Genomic DNA, 27,860 nt, shown 5'->3' with positions numbered 1-27,860 from the left:
AACAAATTGATGGTGTTTGTACTGTATTTATATTCCATGTAGTGGGGAAAATAAATTTTGTGTTGAAATTGACAAAAAAAAATCCTTTTTGCAGCATTTTCTTGTGGGTCGTGTTTTACAGCTTGCCATGTACTGTCCAAATGACACCTTCCCTTTATTCTCTGGGTTGGTACGATCACAGGTATACAAAAATTTATATAGGTTTTTTTTAAAGTTTTAAATACATTTTAAAACATTAAATGTGATGCGCGGGCCTATTTATAGTTTGTAATTTTATGTGGGACAAGACATTTTCTTTACCGACTTTTTCGAACAGTAGAATCTTTTTTATTACTTTAAAAAAATTATATATCAGTTGCAGAATGGTAAAAAAACACGTTGAATTTGTGTTCAAGGGTTTACAGTTGGGAATTACTTGTTTTATTTCTGGACTTTTTGGTGTCATATGTGGGGATCCCGTTCGGAATTTTGTCTCGGGGGCCAGTTTCATTGTTTGTATTTTATGTAATAGTCGAATATAGTGGAGTCACTTCTCCTTTTGTGACTTCTTACAATATTTGTTACTCTATTTTTGTATCAGGATGAAGATGTGAAGAATATTCCTGCCCCAGAGACATATGTGAGGGGCGATGAGCGATGTAAGGAGGAGATTCCTACAGGTAACTGCCCAGGTGAGTAGTAACCACTAGATAAAGCAGAGACGAGTGATAACACAATACAGAACATGGAGACATAGACTAAGAAAAGCTGGAAGGTGGGAGCTATGAGGGTCAGGAATACTGCTCACCAGGACCTCGGAGGAGGAGACTGAGATGTTACATCAGTAATAATACAGAACCTTATGGTAAGCAGGAAAGTCATAGCCACCATGGGCAGACAAGAAATGCTGCATGTACCCGGATTGCTGATATCACACAAATGTCCTGTGATACATCTTCAGAGTTTTCTCACCACAACCAATGATAAGGTTATATTTTATAATCTGTTTTATTCTCTGCAGATGACAACACCAGGAGGTCAGAGGAACATCTGATATCATCACAAGTTACAGCAGGTGATGGTTCTATCACACCAGATACATCTGAAGATCATGAGAATATCCCAGATGTATCCTCAGACCTTCACACACAAGATCCACCATCTGCTCCTATTAGATGGGTCCTTTCTACTGATTCATCAGAAATGGTTAAGAAAACTAAATCAAGTTTAGAAAGTGGGAAACTTTATATTGTTAAAGCAGATCTTCAGGGAAATCAGACAGAAGAAAAACACATTTCTTGTTTAGAATGTGGGAAATGTTTCAGCCAAAGATTAGATCTTGTAAGTCATCAAAGAACCCACACAGGAGAGAAGCCGTTTTCATGTTCAGAATGTGGGAAATGTTTTAGCTACAGATCAGGCCTTGTAACACATCAAAGAAGTCACACGGGGGAGAAACCGTTTTCATGTTCAGAATGTGGGAAATGTTTCAGCCAAAGATCAGCTCTAGAAAGACATCAAAGAAGTCACACTGGGGAGAAGCCATTTTCATGTTTAGAATGTGGGAAATATTTTACTCACAAAAACCATCTTCTTCAACATCAGCAAAGTCACACAGAAGAGAAAACATTTTCATCTAAACATAGTGGGAAATTCTATAACGGGAAATTGTATATTTTTCAACATGAACAAGGGGAGAAGCAATTTTCATGTTCAGAATGTGGAAAATGGTTTCTAAGACTTTCATATCTTGTAAGACATCAAAAAACCCACACCGGAGAGAAGCCGTTTTTATGTTTATTTTGTGGGGAAAGTTTTAGCAAGAAATTAACTCTTAATCAACATCTAATAAGTCACACAGGGGAACACCCCTTTTCATGTTCAGAATGTGGAAATTGTTTCAGCGATAAATCAGGTCTTAGTCGACATTTAATAATTCACACGGGGGAGAAGCCATTTTCATGTTCAGAGTGTGGGAAATGTTTTAGCGACAAATCAACTCTTAGTCGACATTTAACAAGTCACACAGGAGAGAAACCATTTTCATGTTCAGAATGTGGGAAATGTTTTATCAACAAATCAACTCTTAGACGACATTTTACAAGTCACACGGGAGAGAAGCCATTTTCATGTTCAGATTGTGGAAGATGTTTTGCTCGGAAAGCACATGTTGAGCGACATCAGAGAAGTCACACAGGCGAGAAACCGTTTTAATGTTAAGATTGTGGAAAAAATTTTGCTCGTAAATGTAATCTTGTTAAACATCAGAAGTCTTCACACATTGGTAAATCCAAAAAATGTTATGAATATGTGAAACATTGGAGCCACAGATCACATCGATTTACTAAATTAAAAAACAATATAAAACTAATCCAAAGCACTGCTTTGATGCCAAGTGAAATTTAATGAATATCCACGTGATCAAAGAAATCGGTAGTTGGCATTTCAGTCTAACATAGGCCTTTGTTGAACACTACAAAACATAAGTGAACCAAATGGAAAAATAGCAAATAATGACAAATGAATAATACCGAAAATTGGAGAATAACGAGGAAACTAATGTACACAGAGAACCAAGTTAGTCATGAGACAGGGTACTGAAAGCCAACTGTAAACATACATCTTATTATTCAAAATGACATAGACATCTGCATAGAGAGCGTAGCAAGATTACAAGCGTTTGTACTAGCAGCATATACCATATAGATGTGTGTGTGTTTATATATATATATATATATAGAGAGAGATATATATTATCAAGACTGATGTAGCAATAGGGTATACTATATAGATACAGCTGGTGCTGGGTGTAGACACAGCATGTATGGGGGAAAGCGTGCAAAGGACAGGCAGTAGCCCCCGTGGTTAAATTTAAGAGGTGCCGCCTATGGGCGGTCCACTTCTGTGGTGTCTGCCAATGGGGATGGCGTGTCACGTCAGTATGACGTAGATGAAGTGCGGGAAAACGGAGAATGCACTTGCACAAGTGTCTTTATTTTCGTGACACTGCTCGTGCGTAAACCAGCAGCATGATGTATGGCGTAGTTTTGGTAACATGACGCTAAAGAAAAGGGGCGTATGTGTGGATATTGTAAAGCAGGTTGGACTTGTTGCAGCGAGATACCACCCGGTTTTCTATAGGAGCGACTTTGTCCGGGGTGGCGGCCAAGGCGAGCCACAGAGACGTTGAGCAGAATAGTGGTCAGGGACATAGCGGTAGGTCAGGACAGGCAGCACAGGAGCAAAGTCAGGAACGAAATTGAGGTCACACCAGGAAATCAGTCTAAACGCACAAGGCAAGGAATACAGTGCTCTCTCAGGCATAAAACACAAAGATCCGGCAGGGGACACAGGAAGGAGCTGGTCCTTTAAATCTTAGCGAGCCGGCACGTGCAGATTCAGAGTCCAGTTGTAGGAGAATTCCGCCAATGGCAGTAGAGTGGACCAGTTATCCTGTCGGGCAAAGACAAAATTGCGAAAATAGCAGCCCAGGGTCTGATTAACCCTTTCAGCACTTACAATCTTCATCAGCTCAAATGTTTATTTTTATAGATGCAACTTGCAGCATGTTAATGCAGGGAAACTGGGAAAGTGTTTTCGGCTCGTCTCACAAGCCTTTCTCAACTATGATACACAGCTTCGATTCGACACAAATAAATACAAAGTAACAGCACAAGTACTGCCAATTAGTGTCACATCGTACCGGAATCTTACCTCCCATTATGTGACGTTATGCCCTCAGGTTTTTTCCGCAGTTTGATTTCGTTTAAACGGAAAAATATAAAAAGAAATTTAACACAAAATACACTGAAAGAATAATAAAGTGACCCAAATATATCATAAACAAGACATCACGAAATACTGCTTAGATCGCCATCCCGGTTTAACCCCTTTGGCTCCAGTGCTCCTAGAGCGTGGATCTAATAAGTCTCTCGGGAAAACTGTGGAAAACTGATTAACCCTTTCAACTTTTCCATTGGACTGCGGATGGTACGCAGATCAGAACTTCAGCTTCACTTGTAGTTGACAATGTGCAGGGGAAGTCCATGAAGCAGGAAGATGTGCAGGAAGAACAGGTTGGCAAGGCGTGGAGCTGAATGCAGATCTGGAACAAAGTGGGACATCTTGGAAATACAGTTTGTTAACTTACAAATGACAGTATTACCCGAGGTGTAGAAGAAGAGTGGAGAGACAAGGAGAGAGAGCTCCTATGGCGCATTACCCTTGATAATATAGATATTGATATTGTGGTATTTCTATTCTGTGTACTTGTATACGCTAGTGATATAATCACTAGATTCTAGATGCAGAAGAAGAGTGGAGAGACAAGGAGAGAGAGAGCGCTCCTATGGTGTATTACCCTTGATAATATAGATATCGATATTGTGGTATTATTACCCGAGGAAGATAGAAGATCGTGATAAAGTCCATTACCATGTGAGTCCACTGGCAGCTGGGTAATGGCAGAAGAAGACCAGCTGGTTTAGCACAAGATGGCTTGTTTCGCACACAGGAAGTACAAGATTTCATAAAATCCTGTATATCCTTGGCCAGATCTGGCCACCAGTAGAAACAGGAAATGAGGGTGACAGAGCAATGCACCTGGGTGCCTAGCCACATGAGAGCAATGTCCCCAAGTCAGTATCCTCTTCCGAAGGGCAGGTCGGACGTAAGTCTTGCCAAGAGGAAAATGCCGAAGGAAAGAACTAGCCGCTCAGGAGGAACAATATGTCGGGGAGCAGGATCTTCCCCCACAACATCCGAGGCTCGAGAGAGTATCGGCCTTAACATTCTTCTCTGCAGGACGGAAATGTATCAGGAAATTGAAGCGGGAGAAGAAGAGAGACCAACGTGCCCGTCTTGGATTGAAACGCTGGGCAGTCTGGAGGTTCTTGTGATCAGTATAGATACTGACTGGATGACGAGCACCCTCCAGAATATAATGCCATTCTCCCAAAGCAAATTTAATGGCCAGAAACTCCTGATCACCAATAGAGTAGTTCCTCTCTGCAGCTGAAATGGTCTTAGAGAAGAACCCACAGGTGAGAGTTTGGCCTTCGGGCCCCTTCTGGGTAAGAATGGCTCCAGCGCCAACAGATGAGGCGTCAACCTCTAGCAGGAACGGTTTCTCAGTATCAGGCTGGGTGAGAAAGGCAGCAGAGGTAAAGCAGACTTCAGCTTAGTGAAAGCTTCTTCCACCGCCGGAGGCCAGAGCTTAGGATTGGCGTTCTTCTTGGTCAGCGCCACAATGGGAGATACCAGGGAGCAGAAATGTGAAATAAACTGCTTGTAGTAATTGGCAAATGCCCAGGAATCTCTCGATAGCTCAACGTCCCACTGGACGCGGCCACTGCAAACAACTTTGCAAGATCCACCCTTTTCAGAGATAATATATCCTATGAATGGGAGACACTTCTGATGAAATTGGCACTTCTTGAGCTTGGCACATAGGCAATTGGCCCTTAGGCGCCTGAAAACTTGTTGTACATGGGATGGGATGGGACTCAATGTCCGCGGAGAACACCAGGATATCGTCTAGATAGACCATGACACAGGTATAAAATAAGTCTCTGAATATGTCGTTGACAAGGTACAACATAACAAGTGTCCATCTCGAGTATTGAAGGTGGTCTTCCATTCATCGCTTTCACGGATGCAGATGAGGTTATATTAGGTAAGTTAGGGTGCAGGCTGGCTCTGGAGGCACATGATGTATTGCGGAATCTGGATGCTGACTCTCAGGTAACGCTGTTCAGCAGCTCCAAGGGAGGATGCTTAGTCCCTGTCAGAATACTGGCTAGACTTTCCACAGCATTGTTTAGAAGCCACAGGAGGGGGAAAGTAAGTTAGAATCAAGGTCCCAGGCTTAGGAAGGCCCCTGATCAAGAGATTCTATGGCCGGCGCCACACGTAACGCTTTGTCTGCGCTTGCACTTTGTTTGCGTTTGCAAGCGCAGACAAAGCGCAATGTGTGGCGCCAGCCTAACTCTGTTTGGGGAGGGGGGAGAGTTATCCAAAATATGTCAAGGTGCAACCTGCAGGTGCCTTCATGGGGGACTTAATTGAAAATACAGATAAATAGGTTTTCAACCAGTTCGTGCTCTGCGTCTGATATATCAGACGCTGAATGCAGTGACATAGCACTCAGCCTCCAAAATATAGGAAGCAGGCACCCTCTTCCTCGACAGGGTATCAGCCTGGCGCAATGCGCTGGGACCCATAGAGGCCATCTGCCCTATGACATCACAGGACCAATTTGATGTTGATTGCTGCCATTGGCCAGTCAATACAGCCTGACAGTAACCGTGATTTTAGTCATGACAGATCTAAGTATCCCCTGTAAGGGATTAGGTCCGGGATTGTCATCTCCTGGGGTAGATGGGCACAGTTCACCAGCACACCAGTAAATTCACTGTCAACACTGTGCCATTTGGGTATAACTGACCTCAGCCGGTTTTATTTGGCAGTAAATCAAAATAAACAAAACAGCTAAATTAAAGCCTAAGCCTCTCCGACACTAACTATACATTGAGGATCCTTACCTCACCAGGTGCTCGCCTACTGCCAGGCACCCCCAAAACACAGAGTAACAGTTCAATTCCACAGCTCCACAGGCCTTTGACGCAGCCTGTCTCTTCCCCAGGGGGGAGCCAATATGGGAAGTCTGCACCAGGTAGTTATGCAGGACTTCCAGCTGGATGCAGATTAATCCTCATTAGTGGCAAAACACCCAGCTTTCCCACATCCATTCAGCAACATATTCATTCTATACCAAAATCTTCTATAGTGGCAGCTTACCCCGCCACACCCCCCGCTCTCCAAAGCCACCATTCTGCATTTGGTTGTGTTGGAGAGTGGAATACTTGTGATCTGTAGATACGGTTGCACAATCACTATTAAAAACTGTTTTTACTTGTATTATCCCTAGCAGTGGACTAGGAGACTGTAGTAGTGCACGCCGTGGTTGTAGGGAGTAGTAGTGCGGAGCATGTGGTAGTGCATGCTGTGTGATGAGGGGGTAGTAGACCAATCAGCAAAATTATACTACTAATATAAAATAAATTGTGTCACCAGAAAGCTCTCTAAATCCTTTAGATAAGTAAAAGCGCTGAAAAGTTATTACGTCATGTAGAGACTCTGGTCAGATTTTTTTAAAAAAAAGGGCTGAGCCTTAACATGCAAATTGGCTGCATCCTGAAGGGGTTAAACAGACAACTTAAAGCACAACAAACCCTGTCATACTAAATGGAGTTTTATGTCTTCTGCTGCGGGGACTTCCTATAACAGAACTTCTGTCCAGCGCTGGTCACAACTTCTCCTCACATGACCCGTAGCAACATTTCCTGGAGCCTGACTCCTCCCACACATGTGACTTATCAGATGACTATGACATCATCACAGGTCCTGTCACATATATCTGGAGCTCTGCAGGTGGAGGTACGTGTGTAGTCACCGGTGTCTGTCAGGATTACCGGGGGACATTTATCAGTGACCCCTCACTTCCATCTCTCTGGTATTTTCCACCAGAATCTCATCCATCCCTGAGTATCCGCTCACTATACAGAGGAGGGATGTGGGTGGTGAAGGGAGATCTGTATGAAGCCGCGACCAGTGCAGACTGCAATGTGCTGCAGATGGTTATAGGAAAGTTACAGCCTAATAATAGACTGATATCATCATAGAGAAACTCCTATATAATCCATTATTATCCCAACCACACGACATCCACCACCGAGTCACCGGCATCTCCTCATTGTACTTCTACTCATTACAGGAACTGCATTTCTCTACATGATGTTACTTTATCTTATCTGCTTTCTCTTCAGGATCAGACAATGGACAGAGACACGAGGGTGGAGAGAATCTTCCAGCTCACCCTAGAGATTCTCTTCTATATTACTGGAGAGGTGAGAGATTGTGATGAGGTCACATGACATCATTATCTATGGGAATAACAGATGATAGGACTGGAGAGGTGAGAGATTCTGGAAATGTATGGAGGGAGATTTATCAATGTGTCTCTCCATAACCAGGATTACACAGTAGTGAAGAAGACCTCTAGTGGACGCTGTCAGGCCCCTGTGTATGAAGGACCGGGGAGAACCCTGAGCCCAATCCCGGCTCCTCCACCTCACCCCCTGATACATGATGACATCAATGAGCAGAAGATCCTAGAAGTCACCCACAAGATGATGGAGCTGCTGACTGGAGAGGTGACACTGCTGGGAATGCTGGGACATTATACAGTAACGCTATGAAGGGATCTGGGTGATGACGGGATCATTGTGTGTGTCAGGTTCCTATAAGGTGTCAGGATGTGGCTGTCTATTTCTCCATGGAGGAGTGGGAGTATTTAGAAGGACACAAAGATGTGTACAAGGACGTCATGATGGAGGACCACCAGCCCCTCACATCAGCAGGTAATAGACAGGACTAAATCCACACGTCCTTTCATTATCTGTATGGAAAGAAGGAATTCAGTCTCTGGATGTGTTTCCTACAGGTAGATCCAGTAAGAGAACATCACCGGAGAGATGTCCCAGTCCTCTTCTTCTACCACAAGATTGTAAAGAAGAAACAAATGACCCAGATTATTATCAGGTAGATGGAGATGACATATTCTATGATCTGATGAGGTTTATTATATCCAAGTGAGGGGTGTAATGACCACCATTGCAGGGGGTGCCACCGGTCCCGTCAGAAGGGAAGGGCCCGTGCTTTGGCTGTTTCATCTGTGACTCAGTACCTCCTTTTTACGATTGTGCTGGCTGCCGGCTATAGCTGCGATAAAATCTGTGCATCCGCTCTGGATTTCTATTATTGCTTTCGGCTGTATCGGTGCTGTCCTCTGACACTGCCAAAAGCTGAGACAGAGCAGGAAGTGATACTGTTTACAGCAGGAGCGCACCGTACGACATGTAAGCGTCCTAGTGCCGGCAGCATAATGACGTCATCACATTGCCAGCGCCAAGTGTGTTGCTCTGTGTGCTACAGACAAAAGCTCAACATCGATGGGAGGAACAGGGGAAAGGTGAGTATCTTCTTTAGAAGAAACAAAGAAAAGAGACACGGTCAATTGATGCCAATGTCCTGTCAGATATACCAGTAGTTTGCTGGAAATGAAAAACTACAACTCCCACAGTAATTCAATAAGAAAATGTGAACAGTAGCTTATAAAACATAACTCTTAATAAACCCAAATATAAATGATAGTAGCAACACCACACCGGATGATGCCCATAATAAAATCACACATCAACTGAAAGAAAAGTTATTGACCTAAATACTCCCCACCAGAGGATAGGATAAGTAAATAAATGGTTAGGTCTTACCAATCTTCATGACGCAGGACGCTCATCTGGAGCTACACAAAGGGTCAATGGGAACACACCAGGTCAGGAACACGATGCCAGCACTGCCCCTAGTCGTCCCTGTGCCTACAATGTCCCTAACTCCCCAAGAAATTGACTCCTACCCTGATAAGGACAGTCCCAGGGTATGCCTAACGAGAAACAGCCCTAGGATGCCCTAGAAAATGGAATCCAAATTTTAGTGAAAGCAGGAAATGTGGCTGCTGCATAAATAAAAACTTCTCTCATGTGCCCTTTTTGTTCTCTTTGGAGGCAAGAAAAAAAGGTGCATAGTAAGTGGAGGGGCAAAAAATGGGACCCATCCTAAAAAAGGGTTTCTTACTAAGAACAGAAGCATTAACCCGTTGCCATTAATGCCCTTAACCCGTTGCCAAAAATATTATTTTGTGGTGAAATTGACAAAAAAACCCCCATTTTGAAGCATTTTCTTGTGGGCTCTGTTTTACGGCTTGCCATGTACGCTCCAAAGCACCCCCCCCCCCCCCTTTATTCTCTGGGTTGGTACGATTGCAGGTATACAAAAATGTATATAGGTCTTTTTAGTATTAATACATTTTAAAACATTTAAATTTAATGCACAGGTCTATATACAGTATAGTTTTTCATTTTTTTTGCGGGACGGGACATTTTCTTTTCCAACTTTTTCAGACTGTAGAAATCTTTTAGTACTTAAAAAAAAATATTAGTTGCAAAATGGTAAAAAAAAACGTGTTAATTTTCTGTTCTAGGGTTTACAGCTGGGAATTACTGTTTTTATATCTGGACTTTTTGGTGTAATATGAGGTTGTCCTGTTCGGAATTTTGTCCCAGGACCCAGTTTCATTGTTTGTATTTTCTGGAACAGTTGAACATGGTGGAGACCCTTTTTTTAGATTTGTTTTGCAGATAACTCCTCCTACCAGATATTTGCATGTCATAACAATTAATGATTATTTGATTGTTATTATCTAAAACATCCTCTGTGACTTCTCCATCATCTGGTGACTACTTATTTGCTTCTCAGTTTTTGTATCAGGATGAAGATGTGAAGAATATTCCTGCTCCAGAGACATATGTGAGGGGCGATGAGCGATGTAAGGAGGAGATTCCTACAGGTAACTGCCCAGGTGAGTAGTAACCACTAGATAAAGCAGAGACGAGTGATAACACAATACAGAACATGGAGACATAGACTAAGAAAAGCTGGAAGGTGGGAGCTATGAGGGTCAGGAATACTGCTCACCAGGACCTCGGAGGAGGAGACTGAGATGTTACATCAGTAATAATACAGAACCTTATGGTAAGCAGGAAAGTCATAGCCACCATGGGCAGACAAGAAATGCTGCATGTACCCGGATTGCTGATATCACACAAATGTTCTGCAGTAAAATTTCAGTGTTTTCTTACCACGACCAATGTTAAGGTTTTATTTTTATTCAGTTTTTTTTTTCCTCAGAGGAACATCTGATATCATCAGATGTTACAGCAGGTGATGGTTGTATCACACCAGATACATCTGAAGATCATGAGAATATCCCAGATGCTTCCTCAGACCTTCACACACAAGATCCATCATCTGCTCCTATTAGATGGGTCCTTTCTACTGAATCATCAGAAATGGATAAGGATCCGAAATCAAGTTTAGAAAGTGGGAAACTTTATATTGTTAAAGCAGATCATAAGAGAAATCAGACGGGAGAGAAGGCATTTCCTTGTTTAGAATGTGGAAAATGTTTTAGTCGTAGTTCTCAACTTTTTAGACATCTGAAAAGTCACACAGAGGAAAAGTCTTTTTCATGTTCAGAATGTGGGAAATGTTTTACTCAAAAAAACCATCTTCTTCAACATCAGCAAAGTCACACAGAGAAGAAACCATTTTCATCTTCACATAGTGGGAAATTCGTAAATGGGAAATTGTATCTTTTTCAACATCAACAAGGGGAGAAGTCATTTTCATGTTCAGAATGTGGGAGATGTTTTCTAAGACATTCATATCTTGTAAGACATCAAATAACCCACACAGGGGAGAAGTCATTTTCATGTTCATGTTGTGGGAAATGTTTTAGCAACAATTCAACTCTTAATCAACATTTAATAAGCCACACGGGGGAGAAGCCATTTTCATGTTCAGAATGTGGAAAATGTTTCAGCGATAAATCATCTCTTGATCGACATTTAATAATTCACACAGGGGAGAAGCCGTTTTCATGTTCAGAGTGTGGGAAATGTTTTAGTGACAAATCAACTCTTAGTCGACATCTAATAATTCACACGGGAGAGAAGCCATTTTCATGTTCAGAATGTGGGAAATGTTTTATCAACAAATCAGCTCTGAATCGACATTTAACAAGTCACACGGGAGAGAAGCCATATTCATGTTCAGATTGTGGAAGAAGTTTTGCTCGGAAAGCACATGTTGAGCGACATCTGAAAAGTCACGCGGGGGGGAAACCGTTTTCATGTTAAGAATGTGGGAAATGTTTTGCTCGTAAATGTAATCTTGTTAAACATCAGAAGTCGTTACACATTGGTAAATCCGAAAAATGTCGTGAATATGTGAAACATTGGAGCCACAGATCACATTGTTTTACTAAATCAAAGAACAATATAAAACTAATCCAAGCACTGCTTTGTTTTCATGCCAAGTGAAATTTAATGAATATCCGTGTGATCAAAGAAATCAGTTGTTGACGTTTCGGCCTAACATAGGCCTTTGTTGAACACTGCAAAACATAAGTGACTCATGAAAAAATTACAAATAATGACACGAGGAAGCTGATGCACAAAGAGTGACCAACGTAGTCAAGAGAAAGATTAATGAAAGCATACTGTAAACATACATCTTATTATGCAAAATGAAATAGACATATGTAGACAAAATGACATCTATCTGTGCAGAGAGTAGCAAGATTAAAAGCGTTTATACAAGTGGTGTATGTGTGGATATTGTTTTAGTACCAAAATTACTGATAATTTCCGCTGATAGAATAATAGAATAGAGGAAAGGGGAGAAGGGGGAGAAAAGGAGAAAGGGGAGATGTATATATAAAGGAGTAAAATTAAAAGAGAGAGCAAGGAAAATGAGAATGACAGAGGGCACAGAGGGAAATGTAGAGTTGGATAAGTGGAATAGGTAGAGAGACTATATGTAAGACAACTTACCAACTAGAAATCGGTGAAGAGGAATTCTATGTTTTCTAAAAAAATGGTAAATGGTAAACAGGATTATAATACCATATTTAAAACAAAGACACCAAAAGACAATTAGATAAAACTGGATATCTCGTAATCACGGTTCATACCAAGTGGTTCCAAACTTTGTAAGGTATAGATCTGTCAGGCAACAGTGGTGGTAGACCCACTGGACCACCAAGGACGATTGAGTAAGCCGACACCTGGAACGAGAATCTAAGTGATACCTGGTTTTCCACCGCTAAGCAGGTTGGACTGTCTGCAGCGGGATACCACCAGGTAATTCCACAGGCGTGACTTTGTCCATGGTGGCAGCCAAGGTGGGGTACAGAGACGTTGAGCAGAATCATGGTCAGGGACAGAAGGTCAGGACAGGCAGCACAGGATCGGAGTCGGGAACGGGAAAGAAGTCTAAACGCACAAGGCAATGAATACAGAGGTCTCAAGCATAGGGCACACAGATCCAGCAGAGGACACAGAAGGGGCTAGCAATTTATCGGCACGCTGGCCCTCTAAACCATAGCTAGCTGGTGCGTGCGTGCCCTAGGAGACAGGAACGCGCATGCCGGGGCGCGGGGACCGCGGGAACCCGCTGCTGGAGCCAGGGAAGGTAAGTTAGGATGCAGGCTGGCTCTGCTGGCCCTGAAGACACCGGGAGGCACACGGCTGCACCTGGGAAATGGGTCGCAGGAGCGCCCGTGACAGTAACCCCCTCCCCCCTTCGGCCTCCCTTTCTTCTTGGACTGGAGGAACCTATGCAGAAGACCCCGATCCAGGATGTTGTCCTCGGGATCCCAAGACCTCTCCTCCAGACCGAACCCCTTCCAGTCGACAAGGTAGAATAGCTTCCCTCTGATCGTCTTCATATCAAGGACTTCTTTTACCTTTAAAGACGAAGCTTGAAAGCCACAGGATTAATGCATTTCAGTACCTGAAATGGACCCAAGAAGAAAGGACCGAGCTTGTAGCTGGGAATCTTCAGCTGGACATTCCTGGATAACAGCCACACTTTATCCTCCAGAGAGAAGATCGGAGGTAGCCTGTGCTTCTTGTTGGCCTGGGTTTGGGTTTGGGCAGACGTCTGAAGTATGGACTTAAGATGGACTTAAGATCTCTGACCAACTCTTCTATGGCATGAACATTGGAAGGCACAGACAGAGGTAGAGGTGGACGACTATGCTGTCCATAGATAATGAAGAAGGGGACGGAGCTGTCAGATTCAGAGTCTAGAGAATTCCGCCCATGGCAAAAGAGTGGACTAGTCGTCATGTCGGGCGGAGACAAAATGGCGGAGATAGCAGCCCCGGGTCTGATTAACACTTTAAACTTTTCCCTTGGACTGCAGATGGCACGTAGATGAGAAGTTCAGCTTCATTTGTAATTGACCGCACAGGGATCGCCAGAAACGGGATACAAACTGGACCCCGTGGTCTGAGACAATGTGCAGAGGAAGTCCTTGAAGTTGGAAGATGTGCAGGAATAACAGGTTGGCAAGGCATGGAGCTGACACTATACCTGGCAGAGGAACAAAGTGGGACATCTTGGAAAAACGGTCGGTTACCTTCCAGAAGACGGTATTACCGGAGGAAGATGGGTGATAAAGTCCATTGCGTGAGTCCACGGGCAGCTGAGTAACTGCAGAAGGGGTGGGTAACTGGAGGGGCAAGACACAGCGAGGAACAATATGTCTGAGGCTTGAGATAGAGCATCGGCCTTAACATTCTTCTCTGCAGGACAGAAATGTATCAGGAAATTAAAGCGGGAGAAGAGGAGAGACCAACAACCTGTCTTGGATTGAGATGCTGGGCAGTTTCTTGTGATCAGTATAGATATTGAATGGATGATGAGAACGCCATTCTTCCAAAGCGAGTTTAATAGCCAAAGCACCCGATCACCAATGGAGGAGTTCCTCTCTGAAAAGGTCATATAGGAGAACCCACAGGTGAGAGTTCGGCCTTTGGTCCCCTTCTGGGTGAGACCGGCTCCAGCACCAATGGATGAGGCGTCAACCTTTAGCAGGAACAGTTTCTCAGAATCAGGGCGGGTGAGAACGGAAGCAGAGGAAAAAGCAGATTTCAGCTTAGCGAAAGCCTCTTCAGCCGCCTGCAGGCCAGGGCTTAGCAATAGCGTTCTTCTTGGTCAGCACCACAATGGGTGATACCAGGGAGAAGAAATGTGAAATAAACTGCTGGTAGTAATTGGCGAAGACCAGGAATCTCTAGATAGCTTGAGGTCCCACTGGACACGGCCACTGCAGACAACTTCGCAGGATCCATCTGTAGTCCCTTGTCAGAGATAATATATCCTAGGATTGGGAGACTCTTCTGATGAAATTGGCACTTCTTGAGCTTGGTATATAGGTAATTGGCCCTTAGATGCCTGAGAACTTGCTGTACATGGGCCCGATGGGAACACCAGGTTATCGTCTAGATAGACCACGACACAGGTAGCAAGTAAGTCTCTGAATATGTCGTTGACAAACTCCTGGAACACTGATGGTGCATTAGAGAGTCCAAAGGACGGAGGAAACCATTTTTCTTGCCACTAAGAAGAATCCCGCACCAGCAGGAGAAGAATACTTGCATATAAAGCCCCTCTGCAGGTTCTCCTTCACATAAGCCGACAGGGCCGCGGTGGCGGGCACAGATAGGGATACACTCGACCCTGTGGAGTAGATGCGCCTGGCATCAATTCAAGTGGGCAGTCATAGGGTCTCTGCTTGCTTTTCTGAAAAGACGTCAGCATGGTGGACACTGAAGAGACCGTGATGGTGATATAACCATAATATAACCATAATACATACATATTTCTTGCCGAAATCAGCGTAGTCCAGACAATAATGGTATAGTCTCTCACATATCTTAAGACCTAAGGCAGAGACTCTCACTCTTCAGGCTTTAAGATCAAATTGTGTGAGCCACATGGATTGACGTTTCAGGGGGACACGCCCTCTTCCTCAGACATGCACGGCACACACCTTCACGGACTAATTATATCCCTCAGGTAACAACAATGTCATATATAACATATATATCTTTACCTTTTTTACATTGGACTGCAAGTCTGAGGAAGGGGGCGTGTCCCTTCAAAACATCAATCCATGTGGCTCACACTATTTGATCTTACAGCCTGAAGAGTGTGAGTCTCTGCTTGAGGTCTAAAGATATGTGAGAGACTATACCATTATTGCTTGGACTATGCTGAAATATGTATGTATTATGGTTATACTCACTATGAAACCACAAACTGCAAGGTAAATGATATATGAAGAAACTGTTACTGCTAACATTGAGAAGATGTATGTATTGAAGTAAGAGCAAAAAAACTTGTTTCAGAAAAATTATTTACTGTCTGCTTTGTTGGACATTGTTCATTGATGCAGCTTTTGTGGGGAGGCGGAATAGAGGTGCAGAAAGGTCTTTTGAAGAATTAGCTTGTATGACGGATAGTAGGACAGAGACTTACTCCCTGACTGACGTTGACCGTGAATCAATTATGCAGTCAGCGGAATTAGATGGACTCGCACTTGATCGAGCAAAAAAAGATTCTAAACTCTAAGAAATTGGAACAACTGAAAAAAGAGAAGTTAATCTCCAATTACATGCCTCCACACTCACCAAATATATAAAAGTTAAAAGGATACCTCGAGGGATGAGGAGTCCACTACGACCATTATTTCTGAAAGAGGACACTGTATATGTGCAACGTTGGTTCGCTATAAGCAACCGCTACTCCATGGATCTAATCCTTCTTACTATACAATACCTACAGAAAGCAATCAAGTCTTTACAAGACGAGATTAAAAATATCGATAATGACTTTAAAAAGGAATGTGTCGAAACTGACTAACGTCTACTATGGAAAATATTCAAAGCGTCATTGAACAGCAGAAGACCACTATCCTAGAAGGCAAGCTGAAAAAATTTGCAAGAGATAGGCAAGATTATCTGCACAACAGTATATACGTGGTCAGAGGAGAGAAGAGAAAATAGACGTATATACCCTTCCAAGAAGAAATATAATTCAAATTCCAACCGTGGATCTTCTGATAGTGATTACTCGAGGAATAACAACAACAAAAAGTGATTCTATGACCTTACCTTCCTCACAAGAACCTTAAGAAAGTTTTTTAGAGAAAGGAGAAACTTCGGCCACACACAGGAATCGTTAGTGGAAAGAACAAACAAAGAGACATGCAACAGAAGAAAAAACAAGAGGACGTGAATCTTGTGGTTAATATATCTAACTGGACTTTAACTTAGGCAGAAACAAATGTATTAAATTAAGAGTTCGCGATTCAAAATTATGACTTTACTGTGGATTTCTACCACAGTAAAGGTTCTCAGGTTCAAAATGTTTTTTAAACATAAAAAATTTAAGAAACGAAAAAGTTTGTACCAACTAAAATAAAAAAACTCCGATGTTAGTTTCCAACTGATTGTCACAAAGGAAATACTGTACATGATAGGTGGCAACAAACTACTGATAGAAAGAAGTCTAATTTGTCTACAGATTATTAGACAATTTTGTACTTGCTCCCTAAAATCCATAAAAAACTAGAGGCCCCCCCAGGATGCCCAATTGTGTCGGGGGTGGATTCCTTATTGTATCCCTTGGCTATCTATGTGGAAAGTTTTTTACTGCCGATAGTACAACAGTTACCGAGGTGTCGTAAAGACACTAATGATTTCTTGAGACGTGTTCAGACTCTTGATCTCGGTAGTGTTAGACTTTTGTGCACTATGGATATCAAGAGTCTTTACACTAATATTCCAACAGATGAAGGGATATTTATTGTGAGGAACAAGCTTTGTGAGGACCCCTCTTTGTCCAATGCTCATATTGGGTTTCTTATGTCACTCTTAGATATGATACACAAGAAAAACTATCTTAGATTTGACACTTGCTATTTGGACGATGTGTTTGTCGCCTGTGGGGGGGGGGGGGTAGTGACGCTGAGCTACTACAATGGATTGATTTTTTTGAACCAGTGCCATCCATTAATTGAATTTTCTGCCGAATACCATACTAACAATATCCACTTCTTGGATGTTGAAATTATTAGAGATACAGAAAATTTTATCACAACACTTTATTCCAAACCCACGGACAAGAATAATTTGCTTAAAAGATCCAGTCTTCACCATCCACGTACTTTTAAATCAGACTTTAGGTGGACAGTAATCGAGGAAGTAGTGGGATGCGATAGCGAACAGGTATCGCTGCGATTATTACATAGAGAGGTATATTGGATTAGCTACTGGATTAGAGTCACTGAGTCCCAAAGGCTTGAACAAGGAGTGTAACTTTAATGTATTCTTACGATAAAAAAAGTTACTTTTATGATGAGTAGATGTAAATTTACGATAAGAACATTAGAGAGAAACATATGTGTTTAAACATGATTGAATATGGTATAAGAGACAAGATAACATTTTTAGTTACTTATTCCCTCAGTAAAGGATTTTGTACATTTTGTACATTCATGTATATAGTTTTTTGTGTTATATATGACATTGTTGTTAGATACTTACACTCACCGGCCACTTTATTAGGTACACCTGTCCAACTGCTCGTTAACACTTAATTTCTAATCAGCCAATCACATGGCACATAGGCATGTAGACATGGTCAAGACAATCTCCTGCAGTTCAAACTGAGCATCAGTATGGGGAAGAAAGGTGATTTGATGCCTTTGAACGTGGCATGGTTGTTGGTGCCAGATGTGCTGGTCTGAGTATTTCAGAAACTGCTGATCTACTGGGATTTTCACGCACAACCATCTTTAGGGTTTACAGAGAATGGTCCGAAAAAGACCATTGGGCAGGCTGGTTCGAGCTGATAGAAAGGCGACAGTGACTCAAATCGCCACCCGTTACAACCAAGGTAGGCAGAAGAGCATTGCTGAACGCACAGTAAGTCAAACTTTGAGGCAGATGGGCTACAGCAGCAGAAGACCACACCAGGTGCCACTTCTTTCAGCTAAGAACAGGAAACTGAGGCTACAATTTGCACAAGCTCATCGAAATTGGACAGTAGAAGATTGGAAAAACGTTGCCTGGTCTGAAGAGTCTCGATTTCTGCTGCCACATTCGGTTGGTAGGGTCAGAATTTGGCGTCAACAACATGAAAGCATGGATCCATCCTGCCTTGTATCAACGGTTCAGGCTGGTGGTGGTGGTGTCATGGTGTGGGGAATATTTTCTTGGCACTCTTTGGGCCCCTTGGTACCAATTGAGCATAGTTGCAACGCCACAGCCTACCTGAGTATTGTTGCTGACCATGTCCATCCCTTTATGACCACAATGTACCCAACATCTGATGGCTAATTTCAGCAGGATAATGCACCATGTCATAAAGCTGGAATCATCTCAGACTGGTTTCTTGAACATGACAATGAGTTCACTGTACTCAAATGGCCTCCACAGTCACCAGATCTCAATCCAATAGACCATCTTTGGGATGTGGTGGAACGGGAGATTCGCATCATGGATGTGCAGCCGACAAATCTGCGGCAACTGTGTGATGCCATCATGTCAATATGGACCAAAATCTCTGAGGAATGCTTCCAGCACCTTGTTGAATCTATTCCACGAAGAATTGAGGCAGTTCTGAAGGCAAAAGGGGGTCCAACCCGTTACTAGCATGGTGTACCTAATAAAGTGGCCAGTGAGTGTATATTATAAGCTTCCGGTAGTGAGAGGGGCATAATTAGTCCGTGAAGGTCTGAGGAAGGGGGCGTGTCCCCCACCCCCCAAAACATCAATCCATGTGGCTCACACAATTTGTTCTTACAGTCTGAAGAGTGTGAGTCTCTGTCTGAGATCTAAAGATATGTGAGAGACTATACCATTATTGTTTGGACTTTGCTGATTTCGGCAAGACTGATTTCTTAAACTGTCACTGCTAACATTGAGAAAATATTTGTATGTATATTTGAGAGAGTTGAAGTAAAAGCAAAAAAACTTGTTTCAAAAGAATAATTTATGGTCTGCTTTGTTGGACATTGTTCATTGATGCGGTTTTGTGGGGAGCAGAAGATCCCCTAGTCCTAGACCATTTTCTATTTTGATACCTCTATATATCTTTACCTTTTTCACATTGGACTGGATCTTCCTGTCAGGCACGAGGGGTAGTGGACCCCCTGGACCACCACGGACGATGACGTAAGCCAACACCTGGGACCAGAATCTAAGTGGTACCCGGTTTCACAAGAGCCCGCCGCAAAGCAAGTTGGACTTGGCAAGGTAAAGAGATGTTGAGCAGAATAGTGGTCCGGGACAGGCAGAATCTCGAGACAGGCAAGACAGGATCGGAGTCAGGGACGTAGCGGTAGGTCAGGACAGGAATTGAGGTCACAACGGGAAATCAGTCTAAACAAACAAGGCAAGGAATACAGCGCTCTCTCAGGCATAGATCACAAAGATCCAGCAGGAAGGGGCTGTGTATTTACCAGCCCAAGCGGCCGGCCAGCACCAATTATCGGCACGCTGGCTCTTTAAATTTTACCTCAGTGACCGACGCTGCGGCCCGGGATATGGGTAGCAGGAGCATCCGTGCCCGTGACAGGATCCAGTAGGATTCAGGTTTTTTTAAAAGTTGGATGCGACTTCCACTCCTCCTTGGTCACTATAAGTGTTCCAGTACTTGGAACCATAGTTGTGATAAATTGTGACATTGGGTCTGGAAACCGGGAGCTATTGGAGATTTATGTTGACCAATGTCCCCTACTCTCTGTGTGGTCTCTCCCACATAAATCAGGCCACATGGACATTTGATGAGGTACCAAATTGCTATCACAGGTAAAGTAGTCTTTGATGGGATAGGACTGGCCTGTGTGTGGGTGGAAAAATGGGTCCCCTTTTAGCACATTAGTGCACTGGGAGCAAGACAGACAGGGGAATGTACCCTTCTTGGGTGTTCGCAGGAATTGTTGGCGTGAAGTTTGTATGTTGGAGCTTATATCTGCTTTTAAGATTTTATTGAATGCTGGGTGGTAAGTGTGTACAAAAGGTATCCTGGGATTTTGATGTGTGGGCTTCGGTTTGGTTCTGCATGTGTGCATATGTTTCAATGTCATGTCCAATTAACATTTCTGTGACAGCCCGTATCACTTTGGAGTGTTGAATGGATGTGTATAAGCTTGTCATGTCCCATGTAACTAGTCTCGCTGTGGATGGGAGTGGTCCCAGAGAGTCGATAAGTTGTAAGAAGGTGCATGTGTCTAGTAGAAAAGAGTGTGTGTCTTTGATGAATGGTGTCAGGACCTTTTCCAGCAATATTGACAGAGGTGATAGGATGTATTTAAGATCTAATTCACTGTAATGGATCGTTGAGCAGTGCTTGGTATATCTGGCGGTCATTAAGTTGGCTTAGACGTTCTTCCACGTGATCTTTCTTGTCCATTATTACCAAGGATCCGCCCTTATCAGCAGGCATGATAATAATTTTTTTGTTCTTTAGTAATGAATGAAGGGCTTGACGGTCGATGTTGGACATGTTGCTGTGAGTTTTGTATTGACCTGCATTCAGGTCATGATGAAACTATTCCATGACCCTGTTGACCATTCTGAAATCAGCTTCTTTGGCAAGGGGGGTCTTAGGTGGCATAAAGGTGCTTTTATTTTTTTAGGGCCAAAAAGTTTAATGTTAATTGTTTGGTCTGTTTGGACTGTTGGTCGTTCGAAATTATTTTCAGACCCTTGGAAGTATCCTTTGAGGCTGATATTGCGATAAAATCTTTGTAAAACCAGATCGAGCTGGAATGTGTCCAGCTGATAGGTGGGACAGAAGGAGAGTCCTTTTTGTAGTAAATCTACCTGGGCAGAGCTTAGGGAGGAGGATATGTTAATGACTAGTGATTGAGGGTTGGAGGCGTAGGTCTTTTTCTGCTTTGATCACTTGCCACCCCACCTCGTCTTCTTCCTTGTGATCTTGGGCGTTGATCTAAAAAATTGTGTTGTTGTCGTTGTGATGTGAAATTGTCTGGGCCTGAATCCGAGAAAGATGATTCTCTTGATGATGTTCTGTTGAAATGAAGACAACATCTGGATGGATAATTTTTGTGCCATTTATATACTCATTTAAGTCGATAATGTTCATTGTCTCTGAGAAAGTTACCTCTCTTGGTTTCTTCCACGAACTTGCGGTGTTCATTCAAGTATATGGAGAGTTGTTCATTTCCATGTGGAGATGAGATACAATGAGGGTCATAAGGTCAAAAGCACACCGAAATCCACACATCAGAATCCCAGAGTACCTTTTGTACACACTTACCACCCAGCATCCAATAAAATCTTACAAATTCTACAAACAACATTGGTCAGTTCTATCGAGAGCTCTACCAAATGTCCCTGATATCCAGAATTCTTTGTTACCTTGCTCCAAACGTCCAGGTAACTTAAGGGATACCCTTATTCACCTATGTTTTGTAGTGGTTGACAAGGGTCTATGTTAGGCCGAAATGTTACCAACTGATTTCTTTGATTGAACAGATATTAATAAAAATTTCACTTGGCATCAAAACAAAGAAGTGCTTGGATTAGTTTTATTTTAGACTTCACTTGGGGTGGGTATCCTAGTACAGAGAAAACCCTTATCTAGACATATTCATGACAGATATCATGGAAATGCAATGGGTCTAAAATTCATAGGGGTTGATGTGGTGGATGGGGACTAGGACTGCATTCTACTCTAGAAGGAGGCCCAGTGGATCTATCATCTCAAAACACTGGCTCCTTAGGGTTTCGATGAACAACTTAGTTTTGTTTGTTTCATGTAACTACTTACGCATTCAGTTTGTGCATTACCAGCCTTTACGTATAGGTTTTTGTGTTCTAGCTACAAAAATATACATATAAAAAAAAGAAACGCTTCCTTGCCTCTCATTACTTGCTGAGACTGGCTAGACTTCTTCCAAATCCTCCATTTTTATTACTCTCTTGTATTGTATCTATCTACTCCCTTCTTGTAGGCATATAGGGCAGTTTCACCTTAGTCCACTTCCCTTGGTAGTGAGGACACGGGCTCCCTTACCTGTCTGTTGCTCCCTTCCATCACATTACAAATACCACTAACATTACTCTACCCCCTGCTGGGAGTCCTTCAAGGATTCTTGTCCAGTCGATGTCATAATTGAAATACTGCCTCTAGCAGACACCTAAAGATATGAAAGATGCGAATCATTTTTGTGATTAAATTCATTGCTATACAACAATAGCGGTTAAGAGATACCTGTGGTTCTTTAACATTGTATATAGTGTACTATTTTTATAGTCCATTTTCTCTGGCCCGTTTTGCATTTATTAACTTTTTAACTTGAGGTGTTAACCTCTTTTTATTAGATATCCATCAAAAGTTATGTTTTATTAGCTATTCACCAATTGTATTTCTACAAAGATACCTTAGATGAGGACATTGGCATCTGAGGAACAGTCTGCTACTAAATACCTCTTCTTGTGTGAACAGTTGGGCTAAAGGTAGTCAGAGAAACCGTGAATGTAGAAGACATTATAGACCTAGGTCTATACAAGACAAGTTATTTGGTGGCTTAAAAAACAAATGAAAGAGAATTTTTCCTGGAGGAATTGAAAGATCCTTAGATTATCCAGACCTAGAGAACTTAATCATCAACTACTGTTTGACGAAAGGAAAACAAAGCTATAGGACACCCCTCCAAAAGGGGATATACAACTGATAAAAGCTGTCAAAACCACAGATCTTCCATTTGAATATGCTGCAAAATTGAAGGAGCTTTATGGTTGAAGCGTCCTGTAGAAAACATAAGGTCAAAAACCAAATTATGTAATATTCATTTTTTAGGGAGCTTCAGGTTTGGATCAGAATGTGACACCAGCACAGGGAACCTGTCATCAGGGACCTAATTTTCACTAAAGACAGGCTGGAGAAGCCTATTACAGCTGTATTGTAATTATGCCTTTCTGCCTTCTCTAAGCATTTGCATTACAATATAATTGTGTGTTTTGCTTACCTTGCACCCCCACAAAGGTGGGGGCTGAGAGCTGAGCAGTCTACAGCACAGACAAATCACATGTTGTTTTTTGAACTGCATTCAACCAAAGCCCAACCCCTGGGACTACACAGAGGATTCTGTCAGGGTGCAAGGTAAGTAAAAACATACAATTATATTGTAATACAAATGCTTAGAGAAGGCAGGAAGACAATGCAGCTGTATGAGGCTTATGAAACCTGTCTTTAGTGACCACCCATACGGATTTCTCAGTCAATTACTAAGGGGCCTTAGGCTAGGCTAACAGGTTTCTCCATCGGCCTAGCCTAAGTTCTGTACGGGTCCACCGTGCAGGGATGAACATTGACCCATCTGTCATTTGATAACCGGGACCCGATTTGGACTGTTTAACCCATTAGATCCCACGGTCGATGTTGTAACCTTGCGATCTACATACCTGGTGAGGGGAAAGGCTCCCTCACTCTCCTATCAGCACCCCGCAACGCCTAATGAAGGTCCCTGGATCCGAGGTCCGAGGCATGTGCTTGTTCGATTCAGCCCTTGGCTGGACCAGGCAGTCTGCCTGTCACGTGCATAGTCTGACATTTCTATTGCACTGCGATATTTGGTTAATCTTGGACTTTATTTTGCGGGCTGAGCAACACCATAGGAACCGTGTTTGGTGACTAATGATATCTGCCTGATCTTATATTGACTCTTGCCGGCTACTTTTGGTCAGTAAAGTGTGTGGATGGTGCTAAGAATTTCTGTTCTTATGGAGTTTATGGAGTTAAGGGCAGTCTGTAAAAATTTCAAAAGACTGCCCCCCCATCTTATCCAATTTAAAACATACCAAGATACCACAATGGCATATTTTTAATGTCAGGGGGAACACGGTGCCAGTAGCGCAAAAATTCAGGTAGAAGACTTTTTAAGCTGCAAACATCTTGATTTCCCGAAGAGGTGTCCTACACCCTGACCAAAAGATGGATTCAGGCTTCAGTGGATCTTTTTCCTGCAAAACAGAATCCCTCACAGGACAGTTTTCTCCATTTTTTGAAGGAGAATCCCCTAGGTCTGAATGTAAGATATGGAATATGGACCTGTCAAATGCATTTCCACCTCTACTTCTAATTCTAAAAGTCCAAAAGATATAAATAAATGAGCTAAAGCGATTTGATATGTTGTCCCATACTGATCCAAAAGAAGTTGGTTTCCAGGTCTTCAAAAACTTTCTCGATCAGAGCCTGTATTTCTTCCTTTAGTAGGGGACCTACTACATAGGGGCTCATTTACTAAGGGTCCACATTTTCGTCGGGTTTCCCGTTTTGCACTGCATTTAACAGGGGATTTTGGCGCACGGGATCCGATTTTGCCGCAACTGCGCCGGCTTGCACGCAACAGAGATCGGGGGGCGGGCGGATGCAGTAAACTCGGTCGCACGATCTTCATGAGTCGCGCCAGACTTCATCCTCGTTGGACTGTCCGAATTGGGGATCGCAACAGGACCAGGTAAGTAAATTTGCCCCATTATGGTCCTCTTCTTCAACAAGATTGGGAGTATCTAAACTTGTTTGCTTGGATATTGAAATGTTTTATCAAGGCCTATGGTAGACTTTGTCCCACTGTAAAATCTGCTTCCACTAAAAGGGACATCTCAATGGTATCTGAACAGGAAAAATATAGTCTCTCCCTCAAAGAGCCTTAAAATTAGACCCCTCTCCATACTGACCAGGTGTCTGCTGGCACCACTCACAGGTTTTAACCATAAAGATCCAAGCACTTGTCATTCCTGAAGATTTGCTACAATGTGCTGGAGGCACATTGTAACAGATCATTTGTGAAATCCCCATATATACTGCTATACTCCAGTATGGCAGTATGTGGTAAGACCGATCAGGGAACTTAGGCTTAAAGTACCCAAGGGGGTGTGAAAAATAAATTAAAAAAATAAAATAAAAAAGGTCAAATAAACCCCCTTTCCCTATAACTGATAAAAAATCCCCATAAATATGTTAGGTTTAGCCACATCCCTAAAGACACGATCTATCAATATTTAAAAACGGTTACACCCAAAGTGGAACCACTCTACAGAAAATACCATGCATATATCCGAAATGCCACTTTTAGTCATTTTGTAATTTAAAATAAAATTGATTAAAATCTTGCAATTGTCATCACATCCTGCAAAAAATAAGAAGTATGAAAAAGTTATTAGGGTCACAATATGGCATTTTAAAGTGCTATGTTTCAGACCCTTGGCATAACCATCCTGAAGAAAGTCTTAGATCTTTGCAAAATTCGGGGTTCTGGAGTGAGGTGAAACTTCACCACTATAAGAGATACATTTTTTCCATATTTTTTTTTTCATATATCTTTGTAGAAACAGGTTTCTGGGAGGCAGCCAAAGAAAAAAATACTTGTTCTGAGTCCTGAGATTGTACATTTTTGAAGGTTTCTTTAACCAAGCAGTGGCAACTAGAATTACCGTGGCTTTGCTTTGCTGAATCTTTTGTAGGACCTTGGGTGTTAAAGGTCGTGGGGGAAAGGCATTGGCCAGTTCCATGTCCCAGGGTTGCAGGGTTCTCCCTGGGTGATATAGAGTAAAATATCTTTACTTAAGTATTTTTCCTTGATGCAAACAGATTGACTGATGGGTAACCCCACTTCTGTGTTAGAAGATAAAAGGATAATCTGCTCAAGAAGTCTGCAATCTGGTTGTCTGATCCCCTGAAGATAACTTTCGAGACGGGCTGCTCCCCAACCTGATTGGCTGGCATCTGTCCGAATTGGTATATGTGGGGAAGGATTCCACAACACAACTTTCATTGGTTCTCTGATCCACCAGTTTAGAGATATCTTTACCTCTGGAGGAATATTTTTCTTGAAATCCAAATTAGATGGGTTCTTGTCCCATACTATCAGAATCCAATTCTGGAATTCTCTCAAGTGGAATGGGCTCCATACCACACAACATATGCCAGTCGTGAGATGGTCCAGTTGCTTCATTGCCATCCTGATACTGCATGAGGATTTCTTTTGAAATTGATGAATCAGGGATGTAAGATTTTCTCTTTTGTCCTGTGGTAGAAAATTTTTTCGAGAAAGTGTATTTATAATTACTCCTAAGAATCTCGTCTCTATATTTGGAGAGAGAGACGATTTCTGATGGTTTATAAACCAACCCGATTACTCGGTTTTTCTGAACTATCAGAGACGTTGCTGAATCTGCTATAATCAACAGATCGTCTAGATATGGAATTACCATTACCCCATCTTCTCTCAGAGATGTTGTTGAGATGTCTTTCATGATCTTTGTGAAGATTCTGGGTGCAGATGCCAGTCCACAAGGTAGTGCCTGGAAATGAAAATGTAGTAGACAGCCCTGAGGGGAAAAGATGGCAAATACTTTTGAGCCGAAACGCGGATTGGGACATGGTGGTAAGTGTCCTTTAGAACCAAAATGCACATGTGTGCCACCAAGAGAATTAATCGAACAGTCGATTTGATTGACTCCTTCTTGAAACCTCTGTAGGTCACTTTTTGTTCCCATTTGGTTTTTTCACAAGAAATAGGGAGCAGTAGTAGCCTTTCTTTCCTTCATTCCGGGGAACTGGCACAATTCCATTGATTGAAATCAGATCCTGTATTCCTTTCATTTTCATTCTTCTGGATGCTTGTTGGGAAATGAATAAAACTTTGGTGAGGGAGGAACAAAATTCTATTATGTATCCTTGCTTTTTTATACTGAGGATCCAAAGGTTATTTGCGATAGATGCCCATTGAGGATAAAATTATAGAAGACACCCCCCCCCACTCATGAGTCATTGGGGCTCATTTACAGAGGGTCCGCGGACCACATTTTCGTTGGTCGGTCGATTTCCGAGTTGCACCGCATTTAACAGGGGTTTTTGGTGCATGCGATCGAATTTTGGCGCATCGGCGCCGGCTGTTACGCAACACAAATGGGGGGGCGGATTCAGACAACGCATGGGGTTTAACATAACAAATTGTGTCGCAAGACATGCACTCACATACACTGGGAAGAAGATGGTGAACTCAGGGGGACCTCATGCAGGAAATTGGACGCACGATCTTAATGAATCACGGAAGACCCGAATCCTCGTTGGACAACGCACAGCGGGGATCGCGACGGGACAGGTAAGTAAATGTGCCCCACTGTTTTTTGTTTTGACATGATATATTTGGGAACAAAAAGCCCCCCATTTTCTTGTCTACTGCTCTCTCTAAAAGACTATCCAGCTCAGCTCCAAACACTTATTTTCCTTTAAAGGGGATACTGCATAAATTGGTCTTACACCTGACAACTCCTGCCCACTGACATAACCAGAATGTCCTAAGACAGAATT

At 42.5% G+C, this 27,860-nt stretch overlaps 2 protein-coding genes and 1 pseudogene across 2 annotated transcripts in view; all 3 read left to right on the top strand.

The window, feature by feature from the left end:
- LOC140065435 (uncharacterized) overlaps positions 1-27,860 on the top strand; it is a 255,509-nt gene that overhangs the window by 68,654 nt on the left and 158,995 nt on the right. The window lies entirely within an intron of this gene.
- LOC140065401 (uncharacterized) lies at positions 98-2,640 on the top strand. The gene is made up of 3 exons (XM_072113018.1): positions 98-181; positions 581-671; positions 1,001-2,640. Exons 1-3 carry the CDS (start codon positions 128-130, stop codon positions 2,191-2,193), a joined length of 1,338 nt encoding a protein of 445 aa, XP_071969119.1. The 5' UTR covers positions 98-127; the 3' UTR covers positions 2,194-2,640.
- Positions 1,183-12,257, top strand: LOC140065235 (uncharacterized; annotated as a pseudogene).

This window comes from Engystomops pustulosus, chromosome 6 (genome assembly GCF_040894005.1).
Source record: "Engystomops pustulosus chromosome 6, aEngPut4.maternal, whole genome shotgun sequence".
Classification (NCBI taxonomy): Eukaryota; Metazoa; Chordata; class Amphibia; order Anura; family Leptodactylidae; genus Engystomops; species Engystomops pustulosus.
Note: the sequence above shows the minus strand (reverse complement) of the source record. Positions and strands in the feature narration are given on the sequence as shown.

What these genes read in the sequence shown, in the direction of transcription:
- LOC140065401 (XM_072113018.1), top strand. Translation starts at nt 128, where the DNA reads ATGTACTGTCCAAATGACACCTTCCCTTTATTCTCTGGGTTGGTACGA. An exon ending in CTGGGTTGGTACGATCACAG is followed by an intron (nt 182 to 580) that starts GTATACAAAAAT and finishes TTTTTGTATCAG; the next exon opens with GATGAAGATGTGAAGAATAT. An exon ending in TCCTACAGGTAACTGCCCAG is followed by an intron (nt 672 to 1,000) that starts GTGAGTAGTAAC and finishes TATTCTCTGCAG; the next exon opens with ATGACAACACCAGGAGGTCA.